A 19,210-nucleotide genomic window follows, 5' to 3' on the forward strand; every position below is an offset into this window, starting at 1 on the left:
TGGACCAGGGGGGAATGGGGTGTGACGTCCCTGGTGCAATGAGTGCTGTGGTGTGACCAGCTGTACTGTCTGTGCTGTCTGTGTCTTTACTGTGTGGTCATGGTGGTCAGAGGATTGCAATCTCCCCTGAGCAGCAGTGCTATACAGGATGACCTTCATGGTCTAGTGGTCACCATGTTGCACAAGAGCAGGTAGACCTCCCGTTGGTGGAGGGAACGGTTTCTGGGCTCTTCTCTTGTGCTGAACGTGTGCAGTTGGGAGCACTCATCAGGCAGTTCATTTGAGGAATGGATGATTACAAGCAGTGCAATTGCTAGACAAAAAGAGGTTACATTTGGCTTAATGCCCCTTTGCAGCCTGTCTCTCTTCAGAGCAAGAAAATTAGTACCCAGAACTTTTGAAAACTAAAGAATAAAAATGACTGGAGATATCCGCATGGCCTTAATGAACTATTGCCTGCCATGTGAGCTGATGGTGTGCCTGATTTGCAAAATAAAATACAGAGTGATTTATTTGACTCCAGTTGGGCTAATGTAAGGATCTGTATACAGATACCTGGTGCGTCTTGGAAGATAGGTGGTAACACCTGAAGCTGTGGTCACTCGAGCACGCTGGGTCAGGTAGCTGTGCCCCAAGTCTCGGTTGCCTCCAGTCAGGACTGAATCAGGCCCTTGTCTGCCTGGCGGTGGTGAAGCCAGTGGTCAGTCTCCCACCGCACGATACAGTCTGTGCAGGGCTTGTAAAACAGCTGCCCTCTTAGTAGCTGCTGACACTGAAGACGAGCTGTGTGTGTAAAACTAACCCGCCACACTCAAATCCTCCTCGTCCTTAACACTCTTCTGTCTTTTCTCTTGAGCAGTTTCTCACCTTCCTGTTTTCCAAAGAGAACAGCGTCTGGGACTCGCAACTGGACATGGTGTGTCTGGAGAACATGAACAACCCCCTCTCTCATTACTGGATCTCTTCCTCACACAACACGTAAGGACGAGGGAGACGTCTCTTTCCCTGCCCGTCTGTTCCCAGCATCCTGTTCTGCTATGCCAGGATGAAATTCTCCCAATAACTGCTTTGCCTGATCCCAGTGATGTGACAAGTAGACTTTTCCCAACTTGGGATCTGTACATCAGAGACTTTCCTCTTGGTACCCCAGTCCTCCCCCCATGGTTTTAACATCAGTGTTTTGCTTTGTCAGCAATGCACATCTGCCCGGACTGTGCTTTCAGGTCCCAGGCTGTCACCCTGGCAGTGTCTTACCATTAGCAATGTTATCTTTCGTAGCCTTTAGGAATGGATGTGATAAAACCCTGTCAGATTGAAGTTGGCCACATACCCCTCAGCTGCACAGAAGAATCTTGTAGGACTTGCAGTCCTTGCAGGCAGACACGTGCTCTGTCTCTGCTCCCAGTTTGTGAGGTGCAGTGGCGACACATTAGTCCTAGTTTAAAAGCCGAAGAGTCTGATGTCCCAAGGCAGCTGATAGCTGAGCTGGAGCACAAGCGGGGAGCTGCAGTCTGCCTGCAAGAGCTGGGCTAGCCCTGCTCTGGGACTGTGGGAGTAGCTCACTCTTCCTTTGGCTGGCACAGGGGGCTCTTTGTTGCACCAATACTGATATCACTCTTTAAGGCTTATCTCCAGAGCCAGCAGCAAGACTGTGCCTCAGTAAGGTAGTGCTTGAAGCCCCTTAGAGTAGGGGTAGAGTTGAACCTTACCAAGGCAAGACGACAGGGACTGCATGAGAGTCGCTCTCACCTTTCCTTACAGCACAGAGGCAGGTCTGTAGTGCCCCAGGAGATAGCCACACCCGTAGCGCATGTCTTTCTTCTCCTGATGTCTTCTCTCATGTGAAAGGTACCTGACGGGAGATCAGTTCTCGAGCGAGTCCTCGCTGGAAGCATATGCCCGCTGCTTGCGCATGGGATGCCGATGTATCGAACGTGAGTACGGAGGCAGAGCTGGCTCCTGTACCAGCAGCTTTGTCTCCACCGTTATGGCAGTTTACAGCGGTGGATGAATTCTTTGCATGGAAGGCAGGGCTGAAGGATGAAGTCCTGGTGACAGCGTTATCACCATGACATGCTGAAAGGGCTGAGGTTGTTTGCTTTGTGGGGCTGTTTGGTACATGTCTGAGCTTCTGCTCCCCCAGAAAGATTTTGATTTCCCCTCTGTCCTTTATTGCCATCCAATGGGAGTTCCCAGCAGCGCTCGGTTTGGTCTGTCTCGTGTCTGGGTCCTGCCTGTGCTTTGGCCTTTGGGCTAAGCTTCCCCCTGTGGGTTTCTTTCAGTGGATTGCTGGGACGGTCCTGATGGGATGCCAGTGATCTACCATGGACACACCTTAACCACCAAGATCAAGTTCTCTGATGTCTTGGTCACTATCAAGGAGCACGCCTTCGTCACTTCCGAGTGAGTACAGCAGGGGCCTGAATTTCACCTAGCAGAGCTGTCAGAAAGGCAAAGCGTGGGTAGAGCTGAGGCTGTAGCAGAGCGAAGCCTGCCTTTATCCAGAGACCTGGCAAAAAAACCACGTATCTGAGATTCAGGGGGAAGAAAGCATGCCTTTGTGCCTTCCAGCTAAAGGGGAGAGTCCACCCAGAAGAAAGTCTTGTGGGAGGGAAGGCTTTAGGGGACCTTGGTAGTTTACCAATCCTTCTCTACTCTGTATCACCAGCAGTTGTGGGGACACCTTGCTGTGGGATGGTTATGCTGAAGGCTAAAGACAGCACAGCTGCAGCACAGATAACTCTTGCTGAAAAACACTCTTTGAGGGCGCAGAAGCCAGGTTTTGAAACCAAGCTTGGAAGGTGTTAAATCCCATCCAGACACTGCTCTGGTACTGACAGCTGTTTTCCTCCTCCCAGTTTCCCCGTCATCTTGTCCATTGAGGACCATTGCAGCATCGCTCAGCAGAGGAACATGGCTCAGAATTTCAAGAAGGTCTTTGGGGACATGCTCTTGACCAAACCAGTAGATATTTCAGCTGACGGGCTCCCCTCTCCAAACCAGCTCAAGAGGAAGATTCTCATAAAGGTGAGCTCCTTCCCCAGTTAGGTTTCTAAATGGAGAAAATGGGAGTGGATGGGGCAAGGGCTTGGGACCAAGGGGAGCTGCTTACCTCTGGAAGGGGTTGGCTGTGGCTTGAGCTCTGAGCTGTGGTTATGTTTATGCTGATTTCCCTGGTTAATTTTGCCTAGATAAAAAGGGTTGGATCTGGATGCAGACAGGAATTTTCTCAAATTTTCAGGGTGGTTTGGCTTCAGGTCCCATCGATAGCCCCATTCCCCCCATTGCAAATGATTACCGTTCTCTGTTTTGCTGTCTGAATTCCTCAGTCTGGGGTTATTGTGGCCTCATCCCTCCCAAGGAAAGGAGCTCAGCAGCTGGGTGCTGCCCTTCTCGGGAGCTTGGTAGGATATTGGTATTTCTCCTGTAGAAATGACTCCTGGGAAAAAAGATTGGGACTTTAGTGCCATTTGATAATCTCTGTGGCATGGATCTTGTCTTGGTCCTTTTAGTCTGGAGTAGACTTGGAGTTTTAGGGTTGTTCATATCTGGGCACGAGGAAATTCCTTCTGCCTGTCAGGGTGCCTGCGCCCCTCAAAGTGCCTGACCGGTCTCTTGTTCCACAGCACAAGAAGCTGGCAGAGGGCAGTGCTTATGAGGAGCTCCCCACGTCTGTAATGTATTCAGAGAATGACATCAGCAACTCCATCAAGAATGGGATCCTCTACTTGGAAGACCCCATCAATCACGTACGTCTCTGCTACTGTCACCCTGGCCCCTCTCTGTGGGCCACGTAGGGATCCACCGCTAAACCAGGCTCTGTGAATAACTCAGTAAGGCAACATGTGGTGCTGGAAGGAAGATCTGTCGTACAAATGATCTAAGGGGCTGTCGCCCTATCCTGTTTCTCGGGAATCCCTGAGCCACAGGTAGTTGAAGGCTGGGAGAGTTTTTATGCTGGCTGTCTCCTGTGCTCTTCCCTAGGCATCTCCTCCTGGCCCTTGTTAGAGGCAGAAGTCTGGGCCAAAGGGAGCTCTGGGCTGATGTGCTGCAGCTTCTCTTCTGCCCTTGTGTAATCCATATAGTGTGTTATCTATTGCTGCAGTAAGTTCTAGTGACGGCCTGCATTTCTAGACCTGGCTGCTTATCATCAAGTGCCTAAACACTTAATAACACAACTAAATGAGCATTCTGCTTTGGAAAGTGTCGAACATTCATTTTTCTGTGTGCATTTACTTATACACTGTCTTACTTAGCTGCTTTTGCTCTGATGAGGATCTTTCAGGCAAAGTCATATGGAAAAGAAACAGGTTTTTGGAAAATAGCACGGTGCAATGGTAAAACTATTCCCATCTCTGATATCCCCTGTGCCGAATCCATGCTGAGTGTTTTCTGTCTGCATTGATTTGACCTTCCCTTGGCCATCTCCCTTTAACATGTCCTGGAGAGTTTGCTGCATGGTCTGCAGTCAGTTTGTATGAGAGATCTATCACATGTTGTTTTTTGCTACTGATAAATCCCTGCTTTGGATCTGGGGGATGTCTTGGAAGCTCCTGTGACTCTCCACTTAAATCACTGTTGTTGACAACTGTCCTTCACAAACCCAATCACCCCTCACTGCTTGTGCTAATCAGAAGGAGAAAACCCCACTGGTCAGCACTGGGCCGCTCCGGGCTTCCTCAGGGGATCTCTTTGCCCAAAGCTCGTTTCCTTGCAGGAGTGGAACCCGCATTACTTTGTCCTGACCAGCAGCAAGATCTATTACTCTGGGGAGACAACCAGTGACCAAGGAAATGAGGATGAGGAAGAGCAAAAGGAGGTAAGGGCAGTACTCCCTTGTATGAGGATAAGTTGTTGCCCTAGAGAAAGGACCTGACTGCCCAAGGGGCTGAACGTCTCTGCTGCAGCCTGACTTCAGAGGGAGATGCTGTGGTGGGAAAGGTGGGAGCTAATTCAGAAGCTCTTTGGTCCTAGTTAGAGGCCCCATGAGCAGAGCAGGCCCAGGCACCGTGACCCTGCCCTCAGTGACCCAAGGCTGTGTGTTGTCCCCTTGCCAGGCAAGCAACAGCACCGAGCTTCACTCCACGGAGAAGTGGTTTCATGGCAAACTGGGGGCAGGACGTGACGGGCGCCACATAGCTGAGAGGCTGCTGACGGAGTACTGCATCGAGACGGGGGCCCCCGATGGCTCCTTCCTTGTGAGAGAAAGCGAGACCTTTGTTGGAGACTATACCCTCTCCTTCTGGTAAGGGCCCGCAGGTACCAACCTATTCACTGCTCTCCGTGTCACTCCTGGGGTGGTCTTCATCTTGACGCCGTCTTCAGAGGTGTGTCCTAAATGGAATCCCGTTCCCCGTTCTGCCACTGATCTGTGAGCAAATTTCTCCATGTCTCTGTGCCTCCCTGGCCCGTCAGCTCGCTGTGTCAGTGCAGAAGGGTGAAGTCCCTGGAGACCCTTTTGCAATGGTCTCCTGCAGGGCAGGAACACCATGTCCTCCTCAGGTAACCCCAGCTAGAGCTTTGTCTGAGGTGGGCGTAAAATCTCCACAAACGACCCTGGTTTACCCTGTCCCCTTTCTGCAGGCGCAACGGGAAGGTGCAGCATTGCCGGATCCACTCACGGCAGGATGCTGGCAGCCCCAAGTTCTTCCTGACCGACAACCTAGTGTTCGACAGCCTCTACGACCTCATCACCCACTACCAGGAGGTGCCGCTGAGGTGCAACGAGTTTGAGATGAGGCTGACGGAGCCGGTGCCTCAGACCAACGCCCACGAGAGCAAAGAGTGAGTGAGTGTGTGTGTGTGAGAGGAAGGTGGGTTGTGTCCCGTAATGACTGGGCAGCTGGCACCTGCTGGGAAACCCTTGCAAGTCCCTCTGCAGTCCCTGCTGGGGCTCTCTGTGTCACAGCAGCAGAGCTCCCTGGGCAGCAATGCTGGCCAGCTGCGTTGCTTTTGGAGCAGGCTGCCTTGGGAGCTCTGAGCAAAGAAAGGAGGTATTGGGCTTGCTTGCAATTCCCTTGGCTGTGCCAGCTGGCTCTGTTCCTGATGCATCCCCTGGCTGTCCCACAGAGGGGAGAAGACAGCCCTGTGGCAGTGTACATTTATGATGGTGATCTCTGCTGCCTTCCTCTTCCTGAGGATTCAGGCAGCCTTTGGGGTGCGAGGGGAAACAGTATTGCATGGCAGAGCTTTGGGCCAGAGTCTGGGATGAGGCAGATCAGTGCAGAGACTTGCTCACAGTGACATTTCTTTCCCTAAAGATGGTATCATGCCAACCTCACCCGAACCCAAGCCGAGCACATGCTGATGAGGGTGCCACGCGATGGAGCCTTCTTGGTGCGCAAGAGGAGTGAACCCAGCTCCTACGCCATCTCCTTCCGGTACGCCCTGGGAGAAGGGTGGTGGGCCCGAGAGGCAGAGCTGTGATGCTGTGGACGCTGTGTGCAAAGAGCAGGAGAGGGACATGTGTGTGAAGGAGTCAGGAATAGCAGTGTGATGGGTCCGAGTGATTTGCACGTGCCTTGGGGAATCTTTCCTCTTCTCTGGTTTGCCCTTTTCTTGCCTCCCTCCCTCCTGTGCCCATGGGGCTGTTTACTCCTGCTCTGGAGGGTGTGGGAGCTCATGTTATAGGGCAATGGGCACACAGCTGGTGGAGCATTTCTGGCTTTCCAGAGCTAACATGAGCTTTTCCAGAGCTCTTGGCCTCTCCTGGATGGCCCTATATAAGCTTTAGGTCCTATAAGAGTCTATAGGATCCTGTTCCTCCTTGGCCATGGTGGCTCTGATTAATCTGGGGTCCATAGCATTTTCTTCCTCTTTCGCTGCCTAACATTCCTGTTTCCGCAAGGAAAGGAGCGGCTGGCTGCTTGCCTCCGCTGCCCTGTGTGGTGTGGGGCATCCTTGGCTGTGGTGCCTGCAGATCGCGGTGTGCTGCAGCTGTGCAGATACCTCCCTGAGGCGACCTGGCTGTGGTGTGAGGTCGCTTTGGCCAACATTCGCTGCTGCGCTCAGCAGCCAGTGTGGAGGGACCTTTCAGTTAGGTGTCTTTTTTGTGGGGGGGAGAAGCCCTCTCTTGCCATGTACCAAGCGGCTTCTCTGTTTTTCTCGACCTGCCAGGGCGGAAGGGAAGATCAAACACTGCCGAGTGCAGCAGGAGGGACAGACTGTGCTGCTCGGCAACTCGGAGTTCGAGAGCCTGGTGGACTTGATCAGCTACTATGAAAAGCACCCGCTCTACCGCAAGATGAAGCTGAGGTACCCCATCAATGAGGAGACGCTGGAGAAGATAGGGACAGCGGTGAGTGTGGGCAGACATCGGAAGTCAAAGGAAAAGGGACAAGTCTGTTTTAAACTAATGCCCCAATACGATGTCACATGAAACCATCTCTGTGCTTCACAGCCCACACCTCTTGGTGCCTTGTCCCCTGCCACAACCTGTTGAAAACATTTATTGGCTTGAGTGAGGTTTGTGGCTGCCTGTCTGACCCACGGCAGCAGGGAGTGTGGGCTGTGCATCTGCTTGCAGTGTGCAACACCTCTTCGATGGGCTCATCTTTCCTGGAGCATTTCTCTCTCTCTCTCTCTCTCCCCCAAGGGAGAGGGCCTGTTCTCTTGCAGAGTCACCGTTTTCATTGCTGACCCTTGTTTTTGCAGGAGCCGGACTATGGAGCCCTGTATGAGGGACGCCATCCCGGGTTCTACGTGGAAGCCAACCCCATGCCGACCTTCAAGGTATGCTCTCGCTGCTTGGTGTGTAACACCCTGCAAGGCCAGCTCTGCACCATACAGCCTCTCTCAATCTGCTCTGCCCCACTCTGCCTGCTTTCCTGATCTCTGCTGAGGAAGGCAGGGTCAAGGGAGGACCTTCTGTAGGGTTAGATAAGACCCATCTCTCTCTGCCACCATCTGTTTCTCTCTCAAAGCTGCTGAGTCTGGTTCCCAACCTTCTGTTGGTCTTACCCGGAGCTCAGGCGAGGGTGAGGACAGGTTTTCTCTCTGGTCCGGTCAACCAAGCTGAGTATCTGGATCAGTTTGAGTTTATTACTTCATAGAAAAACCTAGATGAGTGAAAGTTCTTCCACACACTTTCCTGTGCCGGGCTGGGAGGTGCTGTGCCTGCTCTGGTCTGCAGGCTTCTTGCAGAAACTTGCTGGGATGCAGTAGCCCTGGCACTAGTGGCAATTCCTTTTCATTTGGGATCTTCCCTGCATCACAGCTGTTCATCTTCAGTTGCTCAGGAAGGACACTCCAGGCCCCACCTCTGAACCTCTCTCTGGTGGTCCAGCCAGCCTGCAGAGCTTAACACAACTCACGTGAGTCCCTGCAGGCAGGGTTCAGAGGAGGATCACAGACTTGCCTTCCTCAAAGGAACTGTCCCCGTGAGCTAGCACTTGGCGAGGGGTAGCTCATCCTGGCTGTGGTGCCCTGTGCTCTGAGCAGGGCCAGTGTGGGTGGATGGGAGATCCCTGGGTAGCTCCAGACAGATTCAGCTTGCTCAGGGGGAGCCCTGCTAGCCCACAGCCGTGCAAAATCCCCGCATCCTCCTCCTCAGCATGCGGGTTAAAGCTCTAAAAAGCTCAGCCCCAGCTGATAATGTGCAGGTCCACTGATACAGCCTGGCAGCTTTGCAGCAGGCAGCTGCTTCCCGGGGCATCTTAGCTGTGGCCAGCACTGGCCCTGCTGCAGGTGAGCAGCCTGAACAGTCTGATTCCTGTCCTGCCTCCTCAGCATAACCACGACTACTGCAGCTCTCCAAGTCCTTGTGTTACCTGGGGTCTGAGGGTTTAGCAAATATCTCCTGTTATTTTCCAAGGAAGAGGTATATTGTTTTGCACATTCATTTCTAGACCAGCCAGTAACGCGTGCTCTAGGCTGCACGTTTCCTGGTCGTGCTTTCTCTGTCCTGGAGTCTCCATACTGAACCCATCAGCCGCTTCAGCACGAAGGAAAGTGCCTGTGCAGGGCCATGCCAGACTTCTGGCCTCTGTGGGTTGGCATAAATGGGGGCCTTGACTTGTTTTGTAAAGAGTCACTAGAGTCTGGCAGCCAGGCTGGCTGCGCATGATGTGCCTTGTGCTGCCCCACACATACGGTGGTGGGAGCTGATCTCTCAGCCTGGGCCTCATCGGAAATGTGACCGTGTCGGTCGCCCTTCTCTTTGCAGTGCGCAGTCAAAGCCCTGTTTGACTACAAGGCGCAGCGGGAGGACGAGCTTACCTTCACCAAGAATGCCATCATCCAGAATGTGGAAAAGCAGGAAGGAGGCTGGTGAGTTGATCCTGACCTCCCTTTTCCCTAGGGAACAGTCCTTACAGTGAGGTGTCCCATCTTGGGGGGGGTCCCTTTGGGAATAGCCCACAGCCCCGAAGCCCACTGTGTTCTCATGAACCCTAAAGGCAGGCAACAAAGGATCTGCCTAGCACGTGTAATCCCAAGTCAGGTGGATCTGGGATCCCACGGTGGGTGCTGACATTGCCCCTTCCCTTCTTCCAGGTGGAGAGGGGACTATGGGGGCAAGAAGCAGCTGTGGTTTCCTTCCAACTATGTGGAGGAAATCACCAGTCCCAACAGCCTGGAGCCGGAGCGGGAGGTGAGCTTGTGTCTGCAAGGAGCAAAGATGGGTGGTGGGGAGGGATGTGTGTGCCCAGCCCCCTGCACGCAGGGCCGCACCACCCGGCTGCTTGGGGGCCAGCGCAGCAGGGGCCCTTGCGGCTCTGTTGTCACGTCCAACGCAATCATGCCTGTGGTTCATTCCCATAGCAGCTGGATGAGAACAGCCCCTTGGGAGACCTGCTCGGAGGTGTCCTGGATGTGCCATCCTGTCAGATTGGTGAGTGCCAAAGAGGGGTGGAGGACAGGGGTATGTTATGGCCCGTTCATGGTCCATTTGTGGGTCTCATGGGTCTCCATCTGTCTGTAGGCACCCCTGTGCCTGCTGCAAGTGGATGTGAGTCTGCAGTGCCTGCTTCTGTGCAGTGATGCGCTCCGCTGCTGCTCCCTGCACCGATGGTGCCCTCTGGATGTTGGGCCTAGGCATGTCTCTGAACGCCCGAGTACAGCCTAGGAGCGTATTTGGGCATCTGGGAGCAATCCTTGGTGTCATGCCAAGTAGCCTCTCCAGGATACCTTGAACCTGCTCTCTCAGTGGGCAGCAGTCAGTCCCAGCCACCCCATGGTCAATGGCTCTCAGGCTGATTTTGTAGGGCTCCTTCGCCTTTTCTGTAATGATCTGTCCTCCCTTGTGTACGTGTATTCAAACCTCGCTGCCAGCCTGCCACAGGCTGTGGGGCTCCTCTGAGCCCTGGCAGAGCTGGGTCTGGCTTGCAGCTCCCTGCTGCCCCCTCTCTGCCCCCTGGGCTCAGAGGACGTCTTATTCCGGGTGGCTGTTCCCAGAGAGCAAGGGCATTTCAGGGCATGGAGTGGAGAATATACAGGAATGGGAGGAAAAGGGTGGTACAAAGGCCACATAGGTCTTCTCAGTCCCATTGGGATGCACCTTGCATCATCACCTATCACTTTCCGGGTGACTTCTCCTTTGATCACCAGAAATAGGAGCTCCTCTTCTCAGCTGGAGAGACTGGGGCAGTCATGAGAGTCCCTCAGCATCTGTCCCCTCCTCGCTCCCTCCCTGGGGTGGAGGGCTCTGCTCAGCGCCTGCCAGTGACCTTCCCCTCTGCTCCCTCTCCCCGCACAGCCATCCGCCCCGAGGGGAAGAACAACCGCATGTTCGTCTTCTCCATTAGCATGGCCTCGGTGTCGCGCTTGTCCCTTGATGTGGCAGCCGATACGCACGAGGACTTGCTGGACTGGGTGAAGAAGATCCGGGAGGCAGCCCAGACGGCTGATGCCCGGGTGAGTCTGGAGACCCCTGAATGGGGGAGACATCTTGTAGCAAAGCCCTGGGCTTTCCAGCTTAGATGAGGAAAGTCCAAGGGAACGGGTTGAGGCTGGGGGAGAGGGTGGTCTAATGGCTGCCGGCAACTCCTGGGAGGGGAGTTAGAAAGATGGTAAAGGCAGAGTCTTCTTGGGCAATATAGCAAGGGATAATGGCCACACACGGCAGCTTGGGAGGTTCAGGCTGGACATTTGGGAAGGTAAGTTCATCGGGAAGGTGTTGCAGCTTAAGCCAGTTACCCAGAGAGGTGGAAGATCTCCAACCACAGAGGGTGTCAGGCCTCAGCTAGATGAAGCCGCAGCTGCCCTGCTCTCGTGCTGGTGCCAGTCCTACTCTGAGCGGGAGGCTGGACCTACCGAGGGCCCTTCCCACGGGTGCTCCTGTGTTTGCCTCTGCGAGGGCCCAGCGGACCCGCCGGCTTTTCCCACCCTGCGGCAGGGTGGCTGCACGCTGCCCTTGGCCGCAGCTGCTGAGCTGGCCCTGAAGCCTCTCTCCCCCTATTGGCAGCTCTCTGAAGGCAAGATGATGGAGAGAAGGAAGAAGATTGCCCTGGAGCTTTCGGAGCTGGTTGTCTATTGCCGGCCTGTGCCCTTCGATGAAGAGAGTGAGCATCAGTTTCCTGGTGGACCTTCTGATCTCATGGCTGTAGCAGGCAGTAACCGTGGGATTACAGACCCTCCCGTGTGTCCTCAAGGATGCTCTCTTGGCCTTTGGTCACGGGGGATAGGTGTCCAAGGCAAAATGTAATCAGTTTACATTGGAGATCTGAAAATTTCCTTCTCCTGAGGGCAGAAGTTCCCTTCCCTGTCTCTCGGTAGTTGAGATCTGGCACCATCCAGAGCTGCTGGGGGAGTGGGGCTGGGGAGCAATGCGCTGGGGCTGTCTAATCAGAGAGAGTGGTGTTGATGCTTTCAACCATCTGCATTTGCTGTGGCACCAGCAAACCCAGTTCAGAGCAGAGTCGAGTCTACATACCCAGCAGTATCGGGGCTGGAGTAGGAGAGGGCAGTGTTAGGAAGGGACCTGGTGTGGCTGAAGTGGCTGGTGTGGGAAGGGAGCATGCTGGAGCAGCCAGACCTCTCCGAGGTGGCTGTTTTCCCATGGCAAGTTCCCTGCCAGCCCTCGATCAGCGTTCATGATTTATGCTGTATGCTGTCTTCTCCCAGAGATCGGCACAGAGAGGGCCTGTTACCGGGATATGTCCTCCTTCCCTGAGACCAAGGCGGAAAAGTACGTCAACAAGATCAAAGGCAAGAAGTTCCTGCAGTACAACCGCCTGCAGCTCTCCCGCATCTACCCCAAGGGCCAGCGCCTCGACTCCTCCAACTATGACCCCCTGCCCATGTGGATCTGCGGCAGCCAGCTGGTAGCGCTCAACTTCCAGACGCCAGGTGAGAGCAGCAGGGAGAGGAGCTGGGCAGGCCCTCGGGGTAGACTGTGCCTCCTGCGAGCTGGCTGCCCGTGCCCCATGTGCACCTCCGCAGTCCCTGTGCTGGGGGACACACGCAGACCCGTGTTCATGTCCAGGCACAGCACTACCATGGAGGGGACGTGCTCCAGAGGCTTGGGTTGACCTGGGGAGCTGGGCTAAGCCAAGAGGTTGTGGTGCAGTGAGCACAGGAAGGGAGGCCTTGAAGTGGAGAAGCAGTAGGGAATCCCCTTGAGGTCCACAGCAGCCCGCAGGAGACGTACCAAAGGGAACAGCAAAGCCCCAGCCTTGGGACACTGACACAGTCCATGGTTGTAAGGTCTGAGCCACCCTCACTGCTCGCTGCCGCCAGCAGCAGGGGCTTCGCTTGCCTTTCCCCAGCTTCTGTTTCTCACTGCCCCTGCAGTCCAGCCCTTCCCTTTCACTGGCCATTGCCAGACCCTTCTACGAGCTGCTTCAGCTCGCTAACCCACCAGAAAACCACCTGTCTTTTTTTTTCTGCTGGGTTTTCCATCTCTTTTGTGGATTAAAGCATCTCACAGAGGGTTTTGGCAAATGTCAGAGCCAGCACCAGGAAAACAGAAAGAGGAGGGAAGAGGAATAGGAGGGTGACCTGTGAAGCACTGCGTGGTTGGGCAGATCGCACATGGGGAAGTCACCTCCTGGCCCAGGCACACGCAGGGGCTGCAGTGACTGAGTGAGCCCATGGCGCTCAAGGGGTCTGGGGGGATAAGCTGAGTCCCCCAGCACAGGGTTTCTTGCAAGCCACAAATAGCCCAGGGGGTCTGGCTTGTGGTGGAAAGGTCCTAGGGCCTCCTCTGCCCATCTCCTGCCTGTGCTCCCTAGACAAGCCCATGCAGATGAACCAGGCCTTGTTCATGTCCAGCGGCCAGTGTGGGTACGTCTTGCAGCCGACCAACATGCGGGATGACCTCTTCGACCCCTTCGACAAGAGCACACTGCGCGGGGTCGAGCCGCTCTCCATCTCCATTGAGGTGGGTGCCCTCTTCTGCTCCGATCCCTCCCCTGCTCCCTCCCTGCTGCCCTTAGCAGCGTGGGGAGGGCAGAGAGGGGCTGCAGACCGCTCCGACCTGGCTCCATGGCCCTCACTAGGGGCAGAGGGCCTGACCCTGGGGGAGGCGATGTGCATCCCTCTGGCCAGAAGGTGTGGAGGGGCGGTTGTCCCCTTGGGGGAGGAAGACGGGGCTGAGCCCAAGGCATTTATAGTGGGCTTTGGGCAAGTGGGGTGAAATAACAGTTTTTTGCATGGGTTTCTGGCCTCCGTCTGCTGCTCTTCTTCAGCTGAGCCCCCACTTCAGCCCCTGTTTAAGAGCTGTCCTGCCAGGGTTGGATTGGAGAGCAATAGCTGAAAGGGGAGATCTGGGGGCGCTTCTTTAGGCGGAAAGTGCCGCCGGACTCCCCAGGTGCCTGCAGAGGAGCAGCAGGAGCTGCTGGATGCACCACTCCAGCACTGGCTGCTTTGGGGAACCTGCTGCTTGGAGCATGGGGGAATCCTACTGCCTCTCTGCATGGGAAAGGGGGAAAGAAGAGGCTGTCTATCTTACTCCCTTCATCATGGCCTCGCAGAAGCAAACTGCAACCCTGGAGCCTGAAGAGGAGACATGAAGACAGCACTGGACAGAGGGCACCGTGCCAAGGGTGCTGGTGCCGGCAGGTGGCAATCGCGAGCTGCGGAGCCCCGGTGCCCTGCCAGCCCTGGCTCGGCGGGCAGCTACGCGCTGGCCCCGGGGAGGCGGTGGGCGAGGAGGGGAACGAGGTGTGCAGCCTCGTCCCTGAGCTTCCTTAGGGCTGTCTGAACATGTCCCTTACTGGGAGCAGGAGAGCCAGGCCTTGCTGCCTAGCTGCTCTCTCCAACCCACAGCTGGCCCCGGCCATGCCAGACCTCCCTTCCTTGTCGCCGAATTGCTCCCGGCACACCCTGGTCCAGCGGCCGGGAAGGGGCCGGGCAGGGGAGAGAGGCGCTGGGTTCGGGCGGTGCAGAGTCCCTTTGCTCACAGCTGCTCGATCACGGTCGGAGCAGGCTTTTCTGCCCATTTCTGCCTTCCTCTGCTGCGGGGTTAGCGGAGGATCGGCTGCAGATTCCCGTTGCGCTTTTCCCTTCCCGGCTGGCAGGGCTGGGGCTGGCCTGTCCCAGTCCCGCTCGTGGAGCCGCAGTGCAGAGACCCTGCAGGGCACAGGGCAGCTCTCCAGGCACACAGCAAGCCCCTGGAGGGACGTGAAGGCCATAGTTTTGCCAGACCAGATGGCTTTCATGCTTGGACCGGTGGCCGTCGCACCAGCCTGTACAGAGATCCCTAGTGGTCCCAGAGCCGAGCTGGCTGCTCGTTTGTCTGCGGGTCGGCAGTCGTCTCTGCAAGTCCCCTTCGTCTCACGCAGACCTTGGGGACGAGGCAGCAGAGATCTCGCCCTTAGGGGCTTGCAGTTTTCTGACGATGTGCAAAAACTCCAGCCCCTCCGAGGCGACCTGCAATTTGAAGCAATCCCACCCAAGAGAGCCAGTACCGTGCTCGGAGAGGATGCCCCCTTCTGCTCCATTGGCACTGTCAACCCCACGTCCAGTGTCTCCCGAGGAAACCTTGGCACCGTTTCTCTGCACCTTTTACGAAACAGCACTCTACGGATTCTTTCTGCCTCTTGAGGTGAAGCTGCAACCGCCGTCTCCTTTAAGAGATGGGCTCAGCCTTTTGTCCTCTGGCGAAACCGCCCGATGTCCCCACCAAAGCCAGCTTTCACGGATGGAGAAGCCATCTCGAGCCCAGCATGACTCAAAGCACATGATCCAGCGTTGGCAGCGTGTCCTTCCCCTGCAACAGCAGCGTGCCGACAGCACACTGGAGTGACATATGGCCGCTGGCAAGAGGGAACTGGGATTTCTTTCTCCTGCGAGGAAGCAGGTTGTCATTTGCGTTGAGCACAGGCAGTGCCGCTAACAGGAGGGGGAACAGCCGTGGAGAGGAGCTCCATTTGGCCCTCAAGGCAGTGAGACCCAGGAGTTTTGACAAAGAAGCGGGTCTGTGTAAATCTCCGTGCCGCAAGAGGCTGGGAGCAGCCAGGGAAGAGAGTCCCAGCTTGGTGGCCTGGCTCAGAGGAGGCCGTGAATCCTGCTTCGCCGGCTCTAGGAAAGATGCTGTAGTCACAAGCCCAGCTATCCTGAGTGCACGCAGGAACCTGTGGCGGTTCAGCTGGCTTTTTTGTGGCTTGCAAATTAAAGGGGTGGTTGGTAACAGCAGCCTCTAGGTTTGGGAGCTCTTTTTTCCTGAGAGGCAGGCTGGGCTGGGCTGGCCGGCTGTGTCCCTTCTCCCTCCAATTAGCAGAGCTGGGGTGATTTGTTTGGAAAGAAAATTCCTTGGTATGCAAACAAGGCTTTTTTGCTTGGCTTCTATCTGTTACAAAGTTTTTCTGCTGCTCTCTTCCCTAGGTCCTGGGGGCCCGGCACCTTCCCAAAAACGGGAGGGGAATCGTTTGTCCGTTTGTGGAGGTGGAGGTGTCCGGTGCCGAGTACGACAATGCGAAACACAAAACCGAGATTGTGGGTGAGCTCCTTTTTAACCCTTCCACTGAAGGCACGGGGCCATTTGCTGGCCTCACGGCTGCTCTCAGCAGCTTTTTGGGCTCCATCACGCACGGGACGATGCTGCGGCCCGTTAGCGACCGTGGGGAGCCAAGTGAGAGACGCGGCTTTGATTGCAGCTAGTCCCTGGGAGGCTGCGTGCGCCCGGGCAGGGCACTGGCACGGGGACTGGGGGCCGCAGCAGGCCCCCCCGTGCCCTCCCAGCCCCCAGGGACCAGGCTGGCGTGTTTTCTCGACCATTGGATAGATAAACCATGGGCACCGCGGAAAAGCGTTGCACCTGGGTGAGCAGCTGCCCCCTCCGACTCCTTGCTTTTGGGCTACAAATAGGCTAAACCATGACTGGGGAGCAGCAGGGGGGCAGGGGCGTGTGGCTCTGCGGAGCGAGTGCCGGGGCTGCTGTGTGACTGTGGTGTTTTGTGAACAGCGGACAACGGCCTGAACCCTCTCTGGACCCCGAAGCAGTTCCATTTTCAGGTCAGCAATCCTGACTTTGCCTTCCTCCGCTTCGTGGTGTATGAAGAGGACATGTTCAGCGATGAGAACTTCTTGGCTCAGGCTACCTTCCTGGTGAAAGGCTTGAAGACAGGTAAAGTGCTCAGGGAGCGCGCATGTGTGTGTGTGTGTGTGTGTGTGTGTGTCTGTGTCTGTGTCTGTGTCTGTGTCTGTGTCGTGTTGGTCCTCACCAATCTACTAATCAAATAATTAGCCAGGGAGATACGAAGTTTCGTAGGAGAAGGAAGCAAGAAGCCCTTTGCTAACATCCTTTGGGCTCACTGGCACTTCAGGGCCACCAGAGGAGGGGAGGGGAATTGGAAAATGCCCCCCCTGAGGTCTGTGCCATGGGGACTAACACGTTGCCTGTGCTGCGCGTAACGCCGAGGCTGTCTCTGCTCTAGGTTTCCGAGCTGTACCCTTGAAGAACAACTACAGCGAGAGCCTGGAGTTAGCTTCCCTGCTTGTCAAGATAGACATTTTCCCTAGCAAGGTAAGAGTGGCTAATGCAAGAGGTGAGCAGGCCGCACAACTTGGGTGCAAAGCCGGAGGGCCCTCACCACCCCTCCTTGCTAACCAGCATTGCGCTGCCGGGTTTCCTCCCCACCTTGCAAGCCTCCTTTCACACCCGCAATGGTGCAGCTCATCTGACAGGTTGGGTATTGAAGCACAGCATTAGCTGTGCACACACAGGACAGCTGAGTCCCACTGAGCCCTGGCCACAGCTGCAGACAGGGCCAGGTTCTTAAATGCAAGGTTCCAGTCTTCTTGGGGTTGTTCCCGTTCCCCTTGTTCCCTCTCGTGGTCCAGGGGTGTTTTTCAAGTCATGCTCTGTAGTCACGGAGGGCTGAGGGGATGGGAAGCACTGGTCATACCAGGCTCAATTCTTGCGTTGAGCCAGAGGTGTTTCGGGCAGGTTCCTGCCTGGGCTTCTCTGTAAATCCCTTCTCAAAAAGCTGAAGGAGGCAGATCTGCTCCATCCCAGATCTCCATCTGCTCTTGGGGGATGTTCTAGCTTAATGTCATGGAGCATGGTGACGCAGGGCCATCGGCGTTGGTGTGAGCAGGGGGGCAGGGTTCTCTGAGACGGATGTTTCTTTTATTTCTTCATTAAAAGTTATGTTGCTGGGAGCCGCTGATGGTTGTTAAAGGCAGAGCTGCTGCACGTTGCAAACCCAGAGACACTGTCAGCCCTGGGGCACCCGTGCGTGTTAGCGCTCCGTGCGGCCAGGGCCCTGCGCTGCGCTTGTACGTCTTGTAGAAAAGGCAGGTCCTGCTGCACGTGCTTTGCAATCCCAAGCCCTTCACTGCCGCCTGTTTCCGATTCAAGCAGGAGAATGGCGAAATTAACCTCTTCAGCGCGTCGGTCCTACGGGAACGAGCCGGGGATGCGTCAAACCAGCTCCTGGCAGGCAGAGCCAGAGAGGGGTCCTTTGAGTCCCGGTACCAGCAGCCCTTTGAGGACTTTCGGGTCTCACAGGAGCAGCTGGCTGATCACTTCGACAGCCGGGAGCGAAGGTACGCCGGCTGGCTGGGGGCTGCTTGAGCTCCTTCCAGCTCCCGCCCCTGAGCGTGGGAGACGGGAGGGCTGAGGGATGGGTGCTGGTAGGGGCGCCAGGAGGCTGGGAGCCGGCTGCAGCTGCGCTAAGGGAGGAGGAGGACGAAGCTTGGGCTGATGGAGCTTTTTCCCAGCTTGGCCGACTTGCCGAGTCCCTGCCTCGCCATTCAGACAGCGAAGGGGCAACAGCGTCGTCTTGAGAGCCCGGCTGGAAAAAAACGCCGCTGGGGTTGGGGGGGACACGTGGGGCTGAAACACAGGTCGAGAAGTGAGACCTAGCAGGGCAGAGCGGGGAGGCCTCGCACCAGGGTTTTAGCTGCTGTGTCGCAGTTTGTTGGCCAGCGTGGCCCCGGCGAGGGCTGGCGTGGGTGCGGCGCTAACGGGGAGCCAGCAGCCCTCCCTGGCATTTACCTCCCGGGCCGGCACCGACATTGCTGCCGCTGAGCGGTTTTTTGACGCAGACGCGCGGGAGCGTAGCCATTTGCCGCCCGCCGGCGCCGGAGCCAGCGCGCGGGGCGTTGGGGGCGCCGGCTGAGCTCTGTGCCCCTCTCTCTGTGCCCACCCTGCAGGGTACTGCGAAGGACCAGGGTCAACGGGGACAACCGGCTGTAGCCCAGCCCGGCCTGCTGAAGGCACCTCCAGTGCTTGTGATTCTCACGGCACGCTGTGAACTGGTTTCTATGGAAACGGCACTGCTATGGCCTACTTTCAGGCAGCTTTTCCAGTTTCTCTGCTGAAGTGTGTTCGAGTGGAGAACTAAAAAAAAAAAAAAAAAAAAATTGAAAGAAAAAAAAAAAAAGCCCCAAACACCCACCAACCTTCACCATGAAGCCCTTAATGAAGTGTATTGATGTGTATAGCCTGCCAGCCGCCGAGGTGAGAGACAAAACTGTCTATAATCGCAAGGAAAAGAGACAAAAAGCCCTCTGCCGTCTCTGCTCTGACTGTATTTGCGGCGCTCCTGATCCTGCACTGCTCCGACTCGCAGCTGCCGGGAAGCCTTCTGCAGCGTTAATTTGCTGTAACAACTGTTCTCCACTACTGCCCCCAAGAGCCTGCCTTGCCCAGGCTCCGTCGGAGCGCGCGGCGCCGCAGCGTTACCCGACCGAGGCAGACCGTACCTCTGTCCTGGCAGTATTACACCTACCTACCTGTATAGCCACTGCCTATGGGTCCAGTAGTGAAACTCTACGTTTACAAGGCCGCTCTAGCTTTAAACGACAATAAAAGTGTCAGTATTAA

The 19,210-nt window shown here is 55.8% G+C and overlaps 1 protein-coding gene across 4 annotated transcripts in view; it reads left to right on the forward strand.

The window, feature by feature from the left end:
* The window catches only part of PLCG1 (phospholipase C gamma 1), a 58,138-nt gene extending 38,928 nt beyond the window's left edge, over positions 1-19,210 (forward strand). Inside the window, exons 10-32 of one of the 4 annotated variants that reach the window (XM_067307451.1) lie at positions 860-978; positions 1,849-1,934; positions 2,283-2,403; positions 2,859-3,027; positions 3,627-3,749; positions 4,718-4,819; positions 5,058-5,245; positions 5,584-5,784; positions 6,261-6,380; positions 7,117-7,297; positions 7,654-7,731; positions 9,164-9,267; positions 9,493-9,589; positions 9,763-9,829; positions 10,694-10,851; positions 11,402-11,498; positions 12,061-12,285; positions 13,170-13,318; positions 15,763-15,877; positions 16,343-16,504; positions 16,815-16,903; positions 17,744-17,928; positions 18,538-19,210. In XM_067307451.1, the coding sequence (XP_067163552.1) occupies positions 860-978; positions 1,849-1,934; positions 2,283-2,403; positions 2,859-3,027; positions 3,627-3,749; positions 4,718-4,819; positions 5,058-5,245; positions 5,584-5,784; positions 6,261-6,380; positions 7,117-7,297; positions 7,654-7,731; positions 9,164-9,267; positions 9,493-9,589; positions 9,763-9,829; positions 10,694-10,851; positions 11,402-11,498; positions 12,061-12,285; positions 13,170-13,318; positions 15,763-15,877; positions 16,343-16,504; positions 16,815-16,903; positions 17,744-17,928; positions 18,538-18,580 (2,979 nt within the window). In that variant the 3' untranslated portion in view covers positions 18,581-19,210. Of the gene's footprint in view, positions 1-859; positions 979-1,848; positions 1,935-2,282; positions 2,404-2,858; positions 3,028-3,626; positions 3,750-4,717; positions 4,820-5,057; positions 5,246-5,583; positions 5,785-6,260; positions 6,381-7,116; positions 7,298-7,653; positions 7,732-9,163; positions 9,268-9,492; positions 9,590-9,759; positions 9,830-10,693; positions 10,852-11,401; positions 11,499-12,060; positions 12,286-13,169; positions 13,319-15,762; positions 15,878-16,342; positions 16,505-16,814; positions 16,904-17,740; positions 17,929-18,537 lie in introns of all 4 variants that reach the window. The other 3 variants (XM_067307448.1, XM_067307450.1, XM_067307449.1) reach the window with 3 other exon arrangements.

Source organism: Apteryx mantelli, chromosome 18 (assembly GCF_036417845.1).
Source record: "Apteryx mantelli isolate bAptMan1 chromosome 18, bAptMan1.hap1, whole genome shotgun sequence".
In the NCBI taxonomy this organism is placed as follows: Eukaryota; Metazoa; Chordata; class Aves; order Apterygiformes; family Apterygidae; genus Apteryx; species Apteryx mantelli.